This window comes from Anabrus simplex, chromosome 8 (assembly GCF_040414725.1).
Source record: "Anabrus simplex isolate iqAnaSimp1 chromosome 8, ASM4041472v1, whole genome shotgun sequence".
NCBI classification, from domain to species: domain Eukaryota; kingdom Metazoa; phylum Arthropoda; class Insecta; order Orthoptera; family Tettigoniidae; genus Anabrus; species Anabrus simplex.
The window spans coordinates 31,071,069-31,088,851 of record NC_090272.1 but is presented as its reverse complement, the minus strand read 5'-3'; the positions used below and the strand labels follow the sequence as shown (position 1 = coordinate 31,088,851).

At 41.9% G+C, this 17,783-nt stretch overlaps 1 protein-coding gene across 2 annotated transcripts in view; it reads right to left on the bottom strand.

The window, feature by feature from the left end:
- The window catches only part of LOC136879262 (proton-coupled zinc antiporter SLC30A2), a 280,390-nt gene that overhangs the window by 151,676 nt on the left and 110,931 nt on the right, over positions 1–17,783 (bottom strand). Inside the window, exon 1 of one of the 2 annotated variants that reach the window (XM_067153081.1) lies at positions 11,436–11,570. The exons of the other annotated variant lie outside the window; for it this stretch is intronic. Coding sequence (XP_067009182.1) covers positions 11,436–11,467 — 32 coding nt within the window. The 5' untranslated portion in view covers positions 11,468–11,570. Of the gene's footprint in view, positions 1–11,435; positions 11,571–17,783 lie in introns of those variants that run through there. 2 annotated transcript variants of the gene reach the window in all.

Below are 17,783 nucleotides of genomic sequence, written 5' to 3'. Positions count from 1 at the left end.
AGAGATAGCTGCTGTTTTGACAAAATGGCTCTGCGGTCGGCCCGGTAAATCAAGGTCTATATACACAAGTCAGGACACGCATATGGAGCAGCCATATTGGGACTAAGTCTGGGCGTTCCCCACAGTATTTCCGTGGTGGACACAGGCGAGTTTCGGATTTAAAAATGGATTTAAGAACAAACAAACAAAAAAACTGTTAAAATTAGTCTTTTGCCTTCGATTAGATGTAATTAATAGTTTTATCATAACCTGCGAATTGTGAAATCATGCTAATCATGTTTGTCATCTATAAGCACTCAGTTTTCATATACTGTGAGCAGTTGCAATGGCATAAAAAAACTATAAATGACAAAATTATAATCAATTTATCAGCCAGCAACCCTAATTTAGTGTACCAAAGTGTGAACAAAGTAATAAAATGATCAAAGAAGTGTGAACGGTTAAAATTAAATAATTGCATATAAGCTAAGGCCCAACACAGCATTAAGCCTATTATAATAAATATTAAAGCCTGCAACGTAGGCTACATTTCTAGTAACAGGAATAAACGCGTATCCGATTCCCGGTACTGCGGAAATGTAACAATGGTATGTGGTCGAAATGGTACATCTATTGCGGGTGTGGCTGAAAAAAAGAGCCGCATCGCCACGGGATGAAGATACAAGTTTACTGTAATAATGTGCAATTCGCTTTACATGGCACTGACACAGATAGCAAAGAGCGAGGAGAGGGAAGGAAACGACCGTGCTCTTAATTAAGGTACATCTTCAGCTTTGCCTGGTGTTAAAAAGGGAAACCACGGAAAACCGTCCTCAGGACTGCCGACAGTGTGGTTCGAACCCACTATCTCCCGAATGCAAACTGATAACTACGTCATCCAAGACCCGCAGCCACTTGCTCGATGATATACATTATATAAGAAGAAGAAGAAGAAGAAGAAGAAGAAGAAGAAGAAGAAGAATAAGAAGAAGAAGAAGTTGAATAAGTTATGAAAATTTTACCTTATTTCTTTCTTTTTTCTTTCTTTCTTTCTTTCTTTCTTTCTTTCTTTCTTAATCCGTTTGCCGTTCGGGATTAGTTTTCCCCTCGGACTCAGCGAGGGATCCCACCTCTACCGCCTCAAAGTTAGTATCCTCGAGCGTGAGACTTTGGGTTGGGGGATAAAACTGGGGAGGAGGACCAGAACCTCGCCCAGGCGGCCTCACCTGCTATGCTGAACAGGGGCCTTGTCGGGGGATGAGAAGATTCGAAGGGGTAGACAAGGAAGAGGAAAGAAGCGGCCGTAGTCTTAAGTTAGATACCAATCCGGCATTTGCCTGGTAAAGTGAAAAAAAAAAACCCCCAATCGCACTACAGCCCTTGAAGGGCCTTGGCCTACCAAGCGACCGCTGCTCAGCCCGAAGGCCTCCAGATTACGAGGTGTCCTGTGGTCAGCACGACGAATCCTCTCGGCCGTTATTCTTGGCTTTCTAGACCGGGGCCGCCATCTCACCGTCAGATAGCTCCTCAATTCTAATCACGTAGGCTAAGTGGACCTCGAACCAGCCCTCAGGTCTAGGTAAAAATCCCTGACCTGGCCGGGAATCGAACCCGGGGCCTCCGGGTAAGAGGCAGGTACGCTACCCCTACACCACGGGGCCGGCGGAAAAGTGAAAAACCACGGAAAAACCACTTGGAGGATGGCTGAAGCGGGAATCGAACACCCTTTTTACTCGGTTGACGTCCCGAGGCTGAATGGACTCCGTTCCAGTCCTCATACAACTTTTCAAATTTCGTGGCAGAGCCTGGAATCGAACCCGGGCCTCCAGCGGTGGCAGCTAATCAAACCTACCACTAAACCACAAAAGTACGTATAATTAAACTTGGTGATTATTTATTTTTATCTGGCAAAGGTTATACTAACCTCACACAGCTGCGGTTGTTTTGTGGGCTGCCACTTACGACGTCAGCAGTTTTGAACCCATTTTGCCCTCCTGTTCTTACCTTTCGAGAATATAAATAACCTAGTCCCTTTACATGAATGACTTCTACGATTTGGAGCGACACAATAACTCATAACAAATTAATCTCACTGCACTGTATAACACACAGTGGAGGGCCGCTGCCGCAAAGAATCTGGGAGCGTGACCAGACCTGTGTATACAGACCTTGCAGCAATGTGATAGTACGTCGTAGCACGTGACTGTAAGATCGCCAGACCTCGCAATGGCCGTGTGAGTAACGGCTGACCACAAGACCGGCAGGACACGAAATCTCTGGGCATTTTATTGCGGCCAGACATATGGGTCATTCCATCATCGAAATCATGTAGGCTCTGGTCTTTCCACGCACTGTGGGTGGGGGCGGTAGAATAACACCCACGGTATACCCTGCCTGTCCTTAGTGTCCCAGGGGAGTGTGAGTTGGTGATCACGGAGCCCTTAGCTGAGTCCTGCCATTATTTCCACTTACTTGTGCCAGGCTCCTCACTTTCATTTATCCTATCCGTTAAGCGGCACAATGACTGACGTGGGCAAAAGAACAACTCCTTTGGACTTTCAAAGTATGGAACATGTCACCTGGTACGATGAGTCGGGATAGCAGTTGGTACTCGAGTGCGTCACCCAGCGCATGAGATAATGGTTCCCTCTTGCCGGCAGGTTACAGCTCAGCCGGTGGTGGCGGTATCCTCGTATGAGAACTGTTCACGTCGGATGAAATGGAACCCCTGGTATATTTGCGAACGTCTCTCACCAGCGATCGTTACAGGAACCTGCTGGCTGATTATGTTTGCCTCTACCGCCCTGCAGGAATCCTTTTCATGTAGCAAACCTATTTTGCTATGGACTTTACGTCGCACCGACACGGATAGGTCTTAGGCGACGATGGGATAGGAAAGGCCTAGGAGTTGGAAGGAAGCGGCCGTGGCCTTAATTAAGGTACAGCCCCAGCATTTGCCTGGTGTGAAAATGGGAAACCGCGGAAAACCATTTTCAGGGCTGCCGATAGTGGGATTCGAACCTACTATCTCCCGGATGCAAGCTCACAGCCGCGCGCCTCTACGCGCACGGCCAACTCGCACGGTATGTAGCAAACCAATGCAGCAGCCCATCGCTTTCGAACTGTAGCCGATTCGTTCAATGAACACTCCACAGACATGGCGATGCCTGCCTTCTCCCGAAGGTTACCCTAGCTCAATCCTTTTGAGCGCATCTGGGATATTATCGAAAGGGATCTTCGCGCCATGGACCCTGCTCCGACCAATCTCCGTCCATTATGGGAGGTTGTGCGAGTAGGGCTCCCTAACGCCTTCGATACCGTGTGGAGTCCACGTCACTGCCATCATCAGGGAGAAATGGGGCGGTACACGCTGCTAGTCAAGTATCTCTAATTCAGTTTCTCGTATGCAAGTTCAAACGTGGATGCACAAACCTATTTTGCAGTATTTCGCGCACTTGATTCGGTCCAACAGAAACAGGTATTTCCAATGCCCTCCGCAAAATGACGGAGAATAGCATCACAGTTTTTACATCAACATCGAGGATGAAATCTTTATTCAACTACAGTATACCACTTTCTTATTCATAAAGTTTCATACTGTGAAAAGAGCAGCATATTTTGGACATTCAAATGGATGTTATAGTAATTGTTTTTTAAGAAATTTATTTCTGGCAGATTCATTTACAATGCATGACAACACATAGTACAAATTATTTGAGAATATAACAAAATATGACCTTTTCCTACGTCACATTGTTATTCATATAGATGCCAGTTCTTCAACTAAACACACCATGAATGAAATTAACCATAACACCATTCCTAGTACTTTGTGGAGTAACCCTTGGCTTTAATGACAGCTTGACACCTACGCTGCATGGAATTTACTAGCCTCGCACACATTTCATGGCTGACACTGTACCATTCTTGGGCCACCACTCGTTTTAGCTCATCTTTAGATGGAACCTTTCTACTGTGAATACCAGACTTCAGAAAACGCCCATAAATATTCAACAGGGTTTAAGTCAGCAGACAGCTGAAGTGTTTTAAATTGTTTTGGAATGTTCCAAATTAACCACTCCTTGTTCAGAGCAGCGGTGTGTTATCCTAGTGAAACATGTAGGTCGGTAGCATTCCCAATTGTTCAACACCTTGTTTAACTTTGTTCTTCAAAATATTATTGTACACTACTTTGTCCATCGTCCCTTCAACAAACTGAATACTCCCTACACCTTGTGTCGACATACGCCCCCACATCATAACTGATCCACCTCCGTGTTTCACTGTGGGAATTGTCTTGGCCACATCATAGTCTGTATTGGTCTTTCTCCACACCCTGCGGGCACCATCGGGACCAAACAGGTCGATTTTAGTTTCATCGGAGCAGATGACATTATTCCAGAACTCCTGGCCCTTGTTTTCGTGTTCTTTCGCAAGAAGCAGCCATGCAGCACGGTTCTTCTTTCTAACATAGGGTCTCTTCCTTTGTACACGGCCATGGTAACCGTGTAGATATAAAACTCGCTGGACCGTCTGAGTACACATTTTCTTCCCACTAGCAGCTTCCAGCTCTGCCCGCAGCTTTGGAGCACTTAAGGGAGGGTTGGATTTAACTTGCCTCACAATAAGTCTTTTTGCTTGTGGAATAAGTTTCCTTTGTTTGGATTTTCTTCGCACGTTCTTCACTGACCCTTCGTACTCAAACTTATTCACAACATATTGAACAGTGGCATGACGTTTCTTTACCATGAGTCATATTTTTCGCAGGGAGTACCCTCTAAGTGCTGAATTGACAATTGTCTGTTTGAGCTCATAGCCAAGCCCTTTACCCTTGCCCATTTCTACCAGCACTCTCACAAGTCTAAGACGAACACCACCAGCAACACCTCTCCTCGCACTACACCTACTTACGTAAGCTTATGTCCCGTTCAATGCTGTCGGATGACGCCATCTATACTAGTGTATGAACAACAAAGTGACTTGAAATTTTGGAGTGTATGCAGTTTTTACTTGTGTAAACAAATTATTAGCACTCACAAAAAAAAAAAATTGTGTAATGAGTGGTTTCGCTTGTTATTACATTCACGACACACAACTATAAATCAATTATTTCCATAACTATACAGGCACATGGAACGCCTTGTAACGAAATGGGTTGTGTATGAATAGGAAAGTGACGTACTGTATCCCCGAAAAGAGGTTGCCAAATGATACCAATTTCAGAAGTTAGTGTTAGATATATTTTAATGTTCAAAATAATTTACAACTTCTTGTACACTGCTTAAGCTATTGAACCTCTCAAAATGATTATTAAATAAATATTTAATTGCGCACAATGTGCATGAATACAAGTATTACACTGACTCACAAAAGTGTCTCAGAGATTCTGTTCTCAATTTGCACCTTAGTACATGGTATCTCTCACAGAGTTCACCACATATTCTGCACTTACAGTCATGGCAGGGGTCATGAAATTGCTTGGATCCACACAGTTTATGGTGAAATCCATGCGCGGCGAGCCTTGTTGATATATGTCTTAATTTATAACCTCCTTGCATCCACTCTAAATTAATCATTGCGTCACTGAGGTAAAAATCGTCCGATATGTTGTTCCTCTTTTGAAGAAGTTTCTGCAGTAGTGCCTTATACGCCGCGGTGGTGGGAAGCAGGAACTTCAGACGCAGCTCTTCTACATAGAACAGTTCTCTTGTCAGTATGTAAGCGAGGCGCGAAGGAGTGTACTTGGATAGACAAAGTACTCTTTTAAGAAATGCTGATTTTACATTCTCTAAACTTTGCAATTGTGCCTTGGTAAGATGCACCCATATGTTTTCTATTCCGTAGGACGCAACTGGACTGACTTTGAGATGAAACAACTCTATGGCCGTCGTCAGTGACAAGCTGCTGAGAAGTTTCAAAATGATTATTAAAGAATACTAAATATCACCAGTCTCCTAAAATCGTTTTATTCCCACTATGACTCTTCTTCTCGCAATTCACTGTTCAAGATCCTCCTCAAACCTCAAAGTACAGTCACTCACATAAATATTAGGCCACTGATAAAAAGTGATGAAAATAACGCAACCATGAGCAGAATGTGAAACCAAATGTGTCCAAGTAATGTAACTACATGTGATTGCTTAGGCCGAAGAGGAATCACGGAGCATCGATATACAGTATGCTGTAAAAGAAAGGACATTGTGCAGATGGGTGAAATGACACACCTCAGATATATTCGGTCACCCGGAAAGGCCGGGATTGCCGTTGTGTTCATTGACAGAGACAGGGCAGATAGCGTTGCAAAACGTTCAGTTCAGGAGTGCGGTGCCGCAAGGCACGTCGTGCCGAAGTAATTTGCTGCACTGTTGCAGACTGGTATCAAATGGGGAGCAAAAGACAACACAATACCATGTTTCAAGAACGCCAGCTCGTGATATTCCATTATGCTCGAGGCAAATCGCATAGAAAGATATCGCAAATGCTTAACATAAGCAGAATAATAGTTGGAGTTATAATCAGACGATTCAAAAATGAAGACAGAATTGATTCAGTTCCCCACACAGACAGACCAAGAAGGCTGACAGAAGTTTGTGCTTCAGAATGGGAAACGAAATCCAAAAATTAGTGCTCCGAAACTGGCAGCAGCCGTTTTAGAGGAGTGTCGAAAGAAAGTGGGTACTGAAACCGTGCGAAGGAACGAGTTCCTTCGGAGAAGAGCTAGTAGAAAACCACATTAGTGCGGTAAATAAAAACAAGCGTCGAGAGTTCACAAAAACCTACGTAAGGAAACCCAGTGCTTGGTGGGAGGATGTGTTATTTGTTGAGGAATCAAAGTTCAACGTCGTCGCGTCCGATGGAAAGCAATCGGTGTGGCGGAAACGTCACGAGGAACTGAGAACAGGCAATTTACAAGCAACGGTAAAAAATGGTGGAGGAAGTGCAATAGTGTAAGCATGTGTTGCATCGAACGGGGTTGGCGGACTGAGTTTCAATGAACATACTTTGACAAAAAAATGCTATTTGGATATCCTCAAAAACAATTTGCGACAATTTGCTGAACAATTTGGTACACAGCGTACTTTCCAGTTCTACCAAGATAACGACTCCAAGCACAAGTCGTAACTCGTCAGGGAGTGGCTGCTGTACAACTGCCCGAAGGTTTTGAAACTTCACCACAATAACCCGACCTGAAACCCATCGAGAATGTGTGGAGTCGAATGAAGGCAGCTCTGCAATTCCCTCACAGACTTGAAGACGAGACTGCTACAAGAATGGGCGGCATTAAGCCCTGATTATATCAAGAAAGTTATCGCCAGTATGCCTACTCGACTGGAATAGGTCCTAAAACATATAGGTGGACCTACAAAGTAACTGAGTGTATAACAGTGTTGTGAATTATGCGAGTTTATGCTGCTTTTTGTGTAGTGGCCGAATATTTTTGAGGCGGCACTGGAATAATTATTGCTTTTATTCAATGTACGACAGAGGGCGTACTAATGACTCTCAGAAGAGTTTGACTTGATTCACAATGTTTGTATAATGTTTTATTATGTTTTCCTGCATGATTTGTTGTATTATACGTTATAATTACAATATGAGAATAACTACCGAATAAAAGTGCGTGAAAAATCAGTGACCGAATATTTATGGGAGTGCCTACCTTCTGTCACAAGACAGTGTAGCCAAAATCGATATTAGTTTGCTGACAATAGAATATAAAAGTAATTCTTTCGATACACACACCCGGGTTGAGTGGCTCAGACGGTTGAGGCGTTGGCCTTCTGACCCCAGCTTGGCAGGTTCGATTTTGGCTCAGTCCGGTGATATTTGAAGGTGCTCAAATACAACAGCATCGTGTCGGTAGATTTACTGGCACGTAAAAGAACTCCTGCGGGACTAAATTCCGGCACCTCGGCGTCTCCGAAAACCGTAAAAGTAGTAGGAGGGACGTAAGGCAAATAAGATTATTATTCTTCTTATTATTATTACTACGAAAGACACAAAGGGCTTGCCTAGGGAAGTCGAGAAATCTAGAAACAGGCCATTTTGAGACGCAGAATACCTTTTTGGTTCACATAGCTTACAACAGTATCAGGTGATTATTGTTTTAAGAGGAAGTACAATTGGGCAAACAACCATCTTCTACAACAGGACCACCTTAATTCAAGGAAGGCGAAGGCAGAGGGATATTCCACATAGTGCCGAGGTTACACGAACAGTATGAGGTTGTACTTCCCCTAAAACAATCACTCGCTGATGTTGGAGTAGGTTACATTCTCCCTCAGGGACCCAAGGAGCTCACAAATTGTGAGTGTAATGTGGTGAACACAAGCGCCGGCTGAGTCCGGCATAGCTTCCATTTTGTTGTGCCAAGTCCACTTCATGTCCCGACGGTTTTGGGTTCAACATTTTCGCTCTTTTGAACCCTTTATTTGCTGTTCAAATGCAAAAATAACTACCCCCTTGTGTGTGGGGGGGGCGGAAGAATAACACCCACGGTATCCCCTGCCTGTCGTAAGAGACTATTAAAAGGGCCCCTGGATCTCTTAACTTGCGAGCTTGGGTTGGCGACCACGGGGCCTATAGCTGAGACTTGACATTGCTTCCAGTTACTTGTGCCAGACTTCTCACTTTCATATACACTATCCGACCTCCCTTGGTCAACTCTCGTTCTTTTCGGAACCCGACAGTAGTAGACCGACGAGGCCTAGGGAGAGTCTTTTCCACGCCCTTTGTGGCCGTTGTTTTTCTTTGGCCGATACCTTCATTTTTCGAAGTGTCGACCCCTTCCACATTTTTGCCTTGATTAGTGTTAACAGATGATGGTTGCGCAGTCGTACTTCCTCTTTAAACAATAATCATCATCACCACCACCATCTTTATGCCTCGTCCGTTTCATTAGCTGATACATTCTGGCCCGGTTTCATCAACACATGTTAGTACTTAACAAGGTGTTAAATCATTTTAACATACGATTTAAGAAAATTTGCGTTTCATCAACAACTGTTAACATTAACAAATGTTAAACTGCGTATTAAAGTTAACATCAGCCATTTCCAATGTTAAATGGCTAACATTAGCATTTAGCAACCTGTTCCAAAATGGCTGCTGGGAATCTCGCTTTCGATGCGGAATTGCTCTATTTAGATCTTTTACAAAACAATCCTGATCGAAGAAGAGTTCAGCGACGTAATGACTTTTGAAAATTTGACGGATGCGGAATTTCTTCATAGATACAGGTTATCGAAAATAGTCGTTGCTAAGGCTGTTGACGAAATTCGAGTGAGGTTAGAATATCCTACGAAGACAAAACCTCTTTCTAGAATGTTCCAGGTACTGATAATTTTACGATTTTTTGCTACTGGTTATTTTCACATAATGGACGGAGACAATGCTGGAATTTCTAAAGCCACTGTTAGTAGAGTTGTTTGACGAGTGTCTGCAGCAATAACATCCATGAGGAGGAGGCATATACATTCCCTTCAGTAGAAGAGCGTCAGCAAATTATCCGCGACTTCTATGAAATAAGCCGTTTTCCTAGTGTTTGTTCTAGGTGCAATAGATTACACACATGAAAGAATCCAATCACCTGGAGGCAATTGGGCCGAAATATATCGTAATCGGAAGGGATATTTCTCTGTTAATGTTCAGGTGATCAATGAGCCTAACCTCCAAATCAGGGATATACTTGCTAGGTGGTCTGGTTCTGTACACGACAGTACAATATTTAATAACTCCCATCGGAGCACAGTTTGAAGTTGGACAATTAACGAAGTGATTTTGTTAGGTGACAGCGGATACCCGCTAAAAAAAGTATCTGTTAACCCCATTGAAACCATCGCGGACTTTCTCCCACGCTTCGTCCTTTTGTTTTATCGTCAAGCCATCCGTGCGCTTGCACTCAATAACTTATATACATTTACTAACTAATTCAATTAACAACTCTTTTTCGAAGGAGGAAATATTAGAACTACGATTCCGTTTCACTTCTCACGCCATATTTTACAGCTGTACGCAAACAAAAGCGCATCGGAGCGCGCTGTAAAACAGAATGTTCGTACCACTGCCGCCTTGATTCGCACCAGTTCGCAATATTGGGAGAGTTAACAGTCGATTAGTTAACATTTCACAAGAAAAGTTTGATGAAACGCAAGAAACCTAGCAAGATGTTAAAATTTTAACTCCGTATTAACTAACTACTTGTTAGTATATATTTAACATGTGTTGATGAAACCGGGCCTCTATCTTCGTAGTTCTAACACCTTTCTTTCCTTCTGTAGATAAATTAATGCTATTAGAGCGAGGCTGAGTAGCGCTGACATTCTGAGCCCAACATGGCGGGTTCGAGGTCCTGGCTCAGTCCGCCAGCGTCGGGTCAGTAAATTTACCGGGACGTAAAAGAACTCCTGCGGGCCACAATTCTGGCACCTTGGCGTTCCAAAACCGTAAAAAATAGTGAGGTGTAAAAAACACATTATTATTATTATTATTATTATTATTATTATTATTATTATTATTATTATTATTATTATACTGGTTCAAGGGGCTGATAATACAGCAGTTTTATCCCTTAAAACAAACATAAACATCGTAAATACGTGAACTTGGCACATTCTCCCTCGGCTATATTTTTTTTATATGTATTAAAACGTCAGCCATATAAAAAAAAGTCAGCCCACGTAATATTTGTTTAGTAGCGCTCTGGTGAGCAGGGCGTCACGTTTTTATGGTGTGACACCGTCGCTGGTTCGAGTCCCGTTGACGGCAAATAAGTTTCATAATTAGAATGTTGGTCTACAAGATACGAGAGGCCGTGATATGCAATTCTTGATCACTAAGTTGCGTGTCAGAAGCCTGGATTAAATTACAACTCTCCGTTGTGTTCATATGTAGTGGCGGCATATGACGTTGTTGGTAGGGATTCGTCTGTCCGGTGGAGACGTTAAGCCTGGAACACATCCCTTTGTGTTATTCGACAGGACTAGGCTACGCGTCAACACCAGGTTTCACCTTTTCCTACCTCATCACCACTACTATACACTTCACAAAACGTAAGACTGTCTACAAAAATAACTGAAGATCGCACATCGTTATCCCAATGGACCCGTATACAACGCAGATATTTGTTTAGTACGTATTTCAATTAACATTGTCAACAGCATTCTCCAACAGCAGAGTAAAGACAAATAGACATAAATGGACTTCTTACTTATCACTCAGGACCAAGCCCATTATTTTGTGTACGTCCTCAGAAAACAGGCAATTTTAATCATTTTCCCAAAACTCCTTCACGTAGCGATCACACAACCCGTAAAATTTGTGGGCAGGGATTTTGAATTAAATCTTATGCTCAAACCCGGCGAAATAGTACAGTCTAGGTCAATTTGGGAAGAACAGAAACCCGTAAAAGGGAATCCTTGTAGAGAAGACAGAAATATGAAATACTGTGAACTTACATGTTCAAAGGCTTCCTCTCGCTGGTATCCATCACGACAAGACGCGAGTGTTCAAACGAAGTTCAAAAAAAGTTAGTGATGACCAATGATGCGAGTCATACATGATACAGGTAGCTACTAGCGGCTGAGGGAAGGCCCTCGATGTGCACATGTTGCAAGATAAATGGGGTCGTGTGAACAGCTAGAGACAAGTGGCCGGCCGGAAGATTATGAATAATACTCGAACTATAGCTCAACGTCTACTGCGGTTACTTCTTGCAATAATATCCCGATACTTCTGACACAATCTTATAACTTTTTAACATCATTTGTTTGTTTCAAAACTTAAGTTGAAATGTATTTTATGTCGATGAATGCTTAGTAATCATCAGGGGGAAAAAAAAGTTATCCATGCAACTCGTACATAAAGTAGACTTTTTTTCACGAGAGGAAAGATTTAATAAACAGGTTCAATCTGCATACATAATTTTATATATTACTATAACAGAAATATAAATCCTATGGAAAGAAACATTAAAACGAAGTAAGGTTATATACAACATACCTTAATTGTTTGGATATCTTGGTTGTCGTTGAAGTATGTACTCTTTGGTATTGTGTATCATAAATACATATCTACAGAAGCACATGGAGAAGTCTTATGACATGTCTACAGGAGCAGAAATATTACATAGAACTGTTCATTTTAGGCGTATTTAAAATAGCCTACCTACTGTCATTCTTCAGTTATTCCCAGTTATTTCTGGGGTCACTGGAGAGTCATTTCGGTTTTGGCTCGGCGTTTTTAAGGGCGGATGCACTTTCTGTGACACCACGTGATTTTTAAGACGAAAATCTCAACTTAGGATCAACCCGGTTTCGATCCTCAGCCTTCCGGGTGGAAAGCCAGTAGCTAAGCCCCTGAGCTAATCACCACCCCAAAATAACCTACGTAAAAATTATAGTACATAAACATTATTAATTATATATTACTAGCTGTAGTACCCGGCGTTGCCTGGTTGGCTTTTGAATGTCTACTTTCAAGAAGAGTATTAACTTACTTATGTGTGAAGTGAATTTTTGTAGAATTTTATTTTTTGGGATACTGATTTTTACCATCTATGATGTAGTTTTAGAGTTATATAGATGAGAAAAACTTCGCCCTTGTGGGAGCTCGAATTGACTGGGAAGTATTTGATCCTTTCAAAAAAATAATAAGTGATAATGCATGCATTTATCCATCGCGCTGTAGATATGATCTACACTATTTCAACTGTCTTTGAGACTGTCACCAATTCAACATTAATCTCGGTCATTTTAGACTATTTACTATTAAACCTCAATCAGCCTCCCGTCTCAACGGAGGCTGAACGTGGACTTACACGGTATTCAGAGCGTCACAATTCGTCTCAGCGACAATGGATTCGACATTAATACCGGTTATTTTCCGTTATTTTTAAATGTCATCCCCTCCCATTCCCCACCCCCAGAGGGAATTGGTATGTTTCATCTCCATAGTATTTTTATTTCCGGATAGTAAGTCATTTGTGTACCAATTTTGTATGAGGGCTATGTTGGAAGAAACACATACATCCGTAATTTCGGTCATTTTGAACAATTTCTTTTCCACCCCTTCTCATCTCCATGCCGATGGGGGCTGAACATGGGCTTCAACGACGTCCGGCGTGTCACTAATCTTCTCAGCGACCACGAAAACTATGGATTCGACACTATTTTCGATTATTTTTAAATCTCAGCCCCTCCCATCCCACACCTAGCGGTGCTAAGGTTACCATACCTCCTCGCAGTTTGTCTCCTGATGGTAAGTCATAAGTGTACCAAGTTTGGTTGAAATCTCTCCCGTAGTCCAGAGAAGTATGGATTCAACACTAATATCAGTCGTTTTTAGACTATTATATTTCGCCCCCTTCCCTACAGCTTCTAGGGATGTCTTGGCCCCAACAGTATTTTTTCAGATAATAGGTAATATTTTTACCAAGTTTAGTTGACACATATGCTGGAACACACTTACAAACATCCATAATCTCGGTCATGTGGATATTTTCATTTAACAGTTATTCAGGAAATGACGAGAAATGGGGCCTATTTTAAACAAAATGAGAGAACCACAGAAGAGTTTATTAAAAGAGGAGGAACCTGCATATATTCAAGCAAGAATGGGTAACAAACAGGAAGAAATCTCCACGCTGATTGGTGCAGGAGTATTGCACTTCACAAAGATCGCCATTACGGGACTGGGAACGCTACACTTTTAACACCACGTGAATTTCTGTCCGCGGACGCTGGAATCTGTCCATGATGGTATTGTTGAGCCTTCTCTTTTAATTATGACAGACGAAGCTTATTTCCATTTAAGTGGGTACGTGAATATTCAAAATCCAAGGTACTGATAAACTGACAATCCGCATGTAGTGCATGAAATTATTATTTAAGATAAGAAAGTCTATGTTTAGAGTGGCATTACTGCACGCAGAATAATGAATCTTATTTTCTTTTATGACTTAACTCAGAACGTTATGTGCAAAACACAATGCAGCCAATTTCTGACATTTTGGCTGAGCAAGAAAACCAGTATTCCTACTTGCAGCAGGATAACGTCACTGCCCATACAGCCCATGCTTATCTTAATGAACAAATATAGTCGTGGACTTTGGCGCCCTTGTTCCCCCGATTAAAGTGTGTGCGGTTTTTATTTGTGGGGAACCTTAAAACAAAATCTGTACAAGAATAATCCTCGTTTTCTTGATGCCCTGGAGAATAAAATGAAACGACTGATGCGTGAAATTTCAGGGCCAGTGTGTTTCGGACTTTTTTTTTTTTTACGCCGATGCAATATTTGTATCGAGAACGGTGGACATCGTTTTCAAATGCCGCTTTGATGAAAGGTAATCTTTGCATTAGTTTTTAACTTCATTCATTATTAACTAATAATAATTAAGGAATGATCAGAGAATGGAATATAACACTCCAACAAACATAGGCATTCATGAAATCAAAACTGGACACAAAAACTACGATATTAAATTGAACTGTTTACCCTTGACAGGTGATTTAGCTACTCTTGTCAGACAAGAGAGACACTGCAACGGAATACATCAACCTTTTCAACGAGACTGCAGAAAGAGCAGGGGTATACATTTTTTTTTACAAGACGGAATTTATGACTGACACTGAAGATGCTCGAAAGTATCTTAACACGAAATATGGAAATATTAAGAAAGTAAACAAATTTATGCAGCCAGTCCCTGCTATGAATGGTGTGAAAATGTTGCTCATAGGGTCGGTTGATGTATGCATTTCAGTGGGCTTGGCAGACTGATATGTAATAGCAACTCTGGCTCGGTGAGGAAAGCAACGGGAAACTACCTCACTCCTCATTTCCCTAGTACGCCTCTTCAGTGATGCCTAGGCCATCTATGACAGCTGATGGCAGAGCTGTTGAGGATCCCACCAGCGGCATCGCTGACGGACTGAACATACATAAACAAATTTAAGCAACTCATCCTAATCGTCTTGATCAAGAAATAACAAGATCACAAAAAAATAGAACTAGCTTAACAATTAACTCAATATATTTACAACAAAAGATCGATGTCAGTAAAATTGAAGCTTCATTCATCATTCCAACACCACCATAAAACCGGAAAGGAGACAGTGATGAATTAGAAAAGAAGGAAAGAAGTACGAAACATTCTTGTTCCACAGAAAAAATGAAAATGGAGGAAAGGGTACATTAAAAAACTGTATATGTTAAATTCAAAGCTTTTAGACAGTATCAGAAAAAGGATGATTTCCTTTTTCGGCTGTCTGGTTAACGAAAAGAATATTTGATCATTTCGATAAAAAGAATATTAAAACACAAATCCGATGGTTCATGAAGTTGAGAACGATATGGCTGAGCTGGTTATCACAAGAAACGAAAAAGAGAGAAGGAAAGGAGAACTGTGTGGACGGAGGAAAAAAGGACTCGACTTTGAAATTGCTAATATTTAAGACTGATGAAGAAGGGGCCTTCTCCAGTGAGCTCTGTAGGAGTGTGTTGGACTGTAGCTACAGTATGTGTGCACAGCGAGTGACGTACCTTATCTCTTAAGTCCATATTAATCTCAAGTTCGGAGGGATAAGACGATCACAGTCAAGGTGAGAACTCAATGGATTGGAATTTTCGGGCAAAATATTCCTTTAAAAAAAACAACAACACAATTACTTGGTTCATGGAATCTGTATTGGTGCAGATACATCACAAACAATTACAAAAAATTAAAAAAATTAAAAATTCTGACAAATTGTTATGGATTGGAAATGATGGAATAACGAATCAGTAAATAGAAATATTTAGGATCAAGAATTGAGGCTGATAGTTCAAGTTCATCTGAAACTGCGAAGACGAACTGGGAGCAGGAGAACAATGGGGCAGTAAATGTAGTATTGAAAATCCACAGCCTGTTTCCAGTCATTCGACCGGGTCAGGAATGGAATGAATGAACCCCCATTTAGCGGCGAGGATAGAAATTGTGCCGACTGCCGAAGCCTGTCGCCCTCCTCTGGGGCAATGATTAATGAATGACAGATAAAATGAAATGATATTGAAGAGCGTTGCTGGAATGAAATATGACAGGGAAAACCGGAGTACCCGGAGAAAAACCTGTCCCGCCTCCACTTTGTCCAGCACAAATCTCTCATGGAGTGACCAGGATTTGAACCACGGAACCCAGCGGTGAGAGGCCGGCACACTGTCGCCTGAGCCACGGAGGCTTAAGTGTAGTATTATGGAACAGGAATATGGACAACAAAGGGGCAACATGCAAACACATTAACAAACAGTATTGACATTACAAACATGTTCTTAACATCAAGACGACAGCAATGGATGAAGCAAGATGGCACAGCACGAGGGAGTCGCGTGCTCTTCTGCAACAGCACTTTGGAGATCGCTTACAGTAGTTTCTCGTGGAACCTCCCACACCATGGATCTCACGTCCCCAGATGCCTTGAATAGATTTCTGTGGTACCAATGTAAATATGTAAATATATATAAATTTCGGTTTTAATGCCAATATGCTAGATTTTGCGACGAAGAGTATGATGGCAAAGCCCGGTGTGATTTTGGTGCCCATAGAATGCGGTGTTCCCAAAATAAAGATTCCGATATGTTCAGTACAACCGAGTGATTTGTTCGCTGAACTTGCTGAATAAATAAGAATAGGCCTATTATTTGCTCCTTATTTTTATTACAATCACAACCGTATGCCACTTCATCGTATAGGGCATTGAATTCCAAGTTATTTGACATATCGGTTATTTTATCACCTGCGGGTGGGGGACGCAAAAGAAGAATACGTCCACAGTATCCCCTGCCTGTCGTAAGAAGCGACTAAAAGGGGCGTCAAAGGGATGATGAAATTAGAACCATGAGAATACTTGTGATTAGTACAATTACGAGAGGAACACAATGGGTCGTCGTTACTTGCGACTATTAGCACCATGAGAAGAAAACCATGGGTCTAAGTAATACAGGAGCAGTACCATTATGCGAGAAACACTACAGATCTGGGCGTTGTTTGTGATAATGGTCATCCTGTGTATTCCACTGGTCGGTTCTATTGTGTTCAGAATGTGTCTGCGTTACCTATGAGTAGTACCACTTTATGAGGAACACCATGGGTCTACGTTGCCTGTGATTAGTACCACTAAGTGAGAAACACCACGGGTTTGGGTAGCGCCCGTGATTAGTACCACTATTTGAGCAAAACCATGGGTCTGCGTTGCCTGACACTAGTAGTATGATTATAATAATCAATCAATACTGATCTGCATTTAGGGCAGTCGCCCAGGTGGCAGATTCCCTATCTGTTGTTTTCCTAGCCTTTTCCTAAATGATTTCAAAGAAATTGGAAATTTATTGAACATCTTCCTTGGTAAGTTATTCCAATCCCTAACTCCCCTTCCTATAAATGAGTATTTGCCCCAGTTTGTCCTCTTGAATTCCAACTTTGTCTTCATATTGTGATCTTTCCTACTTTTATAAACGCCACTCAAACTTATTCGTCTACTAATGTCATTCCACGCCATCTCTCCGCTGACAGCTCGGAACATACCACTTAGTCGAGCAGCTCTCCTTCTTTCTCTCAATTCTACCCAGCCCAAACTTTGCAACATTTTTGTAACGCTACTCTTCTGTCGGAAATCACCCAGAACAAATCGAGCTGCTTTTCTTTGGATTTTTTCCAGTTCTTGAATCAGGTAATCCTGGTGAGGGTCCCATACACTGGAACCATACTCCAGTTGGGTTCTTACCAGAGACTTATATGCCCTCTCCTTTACATCCTTAATACAACCCCTAAACAC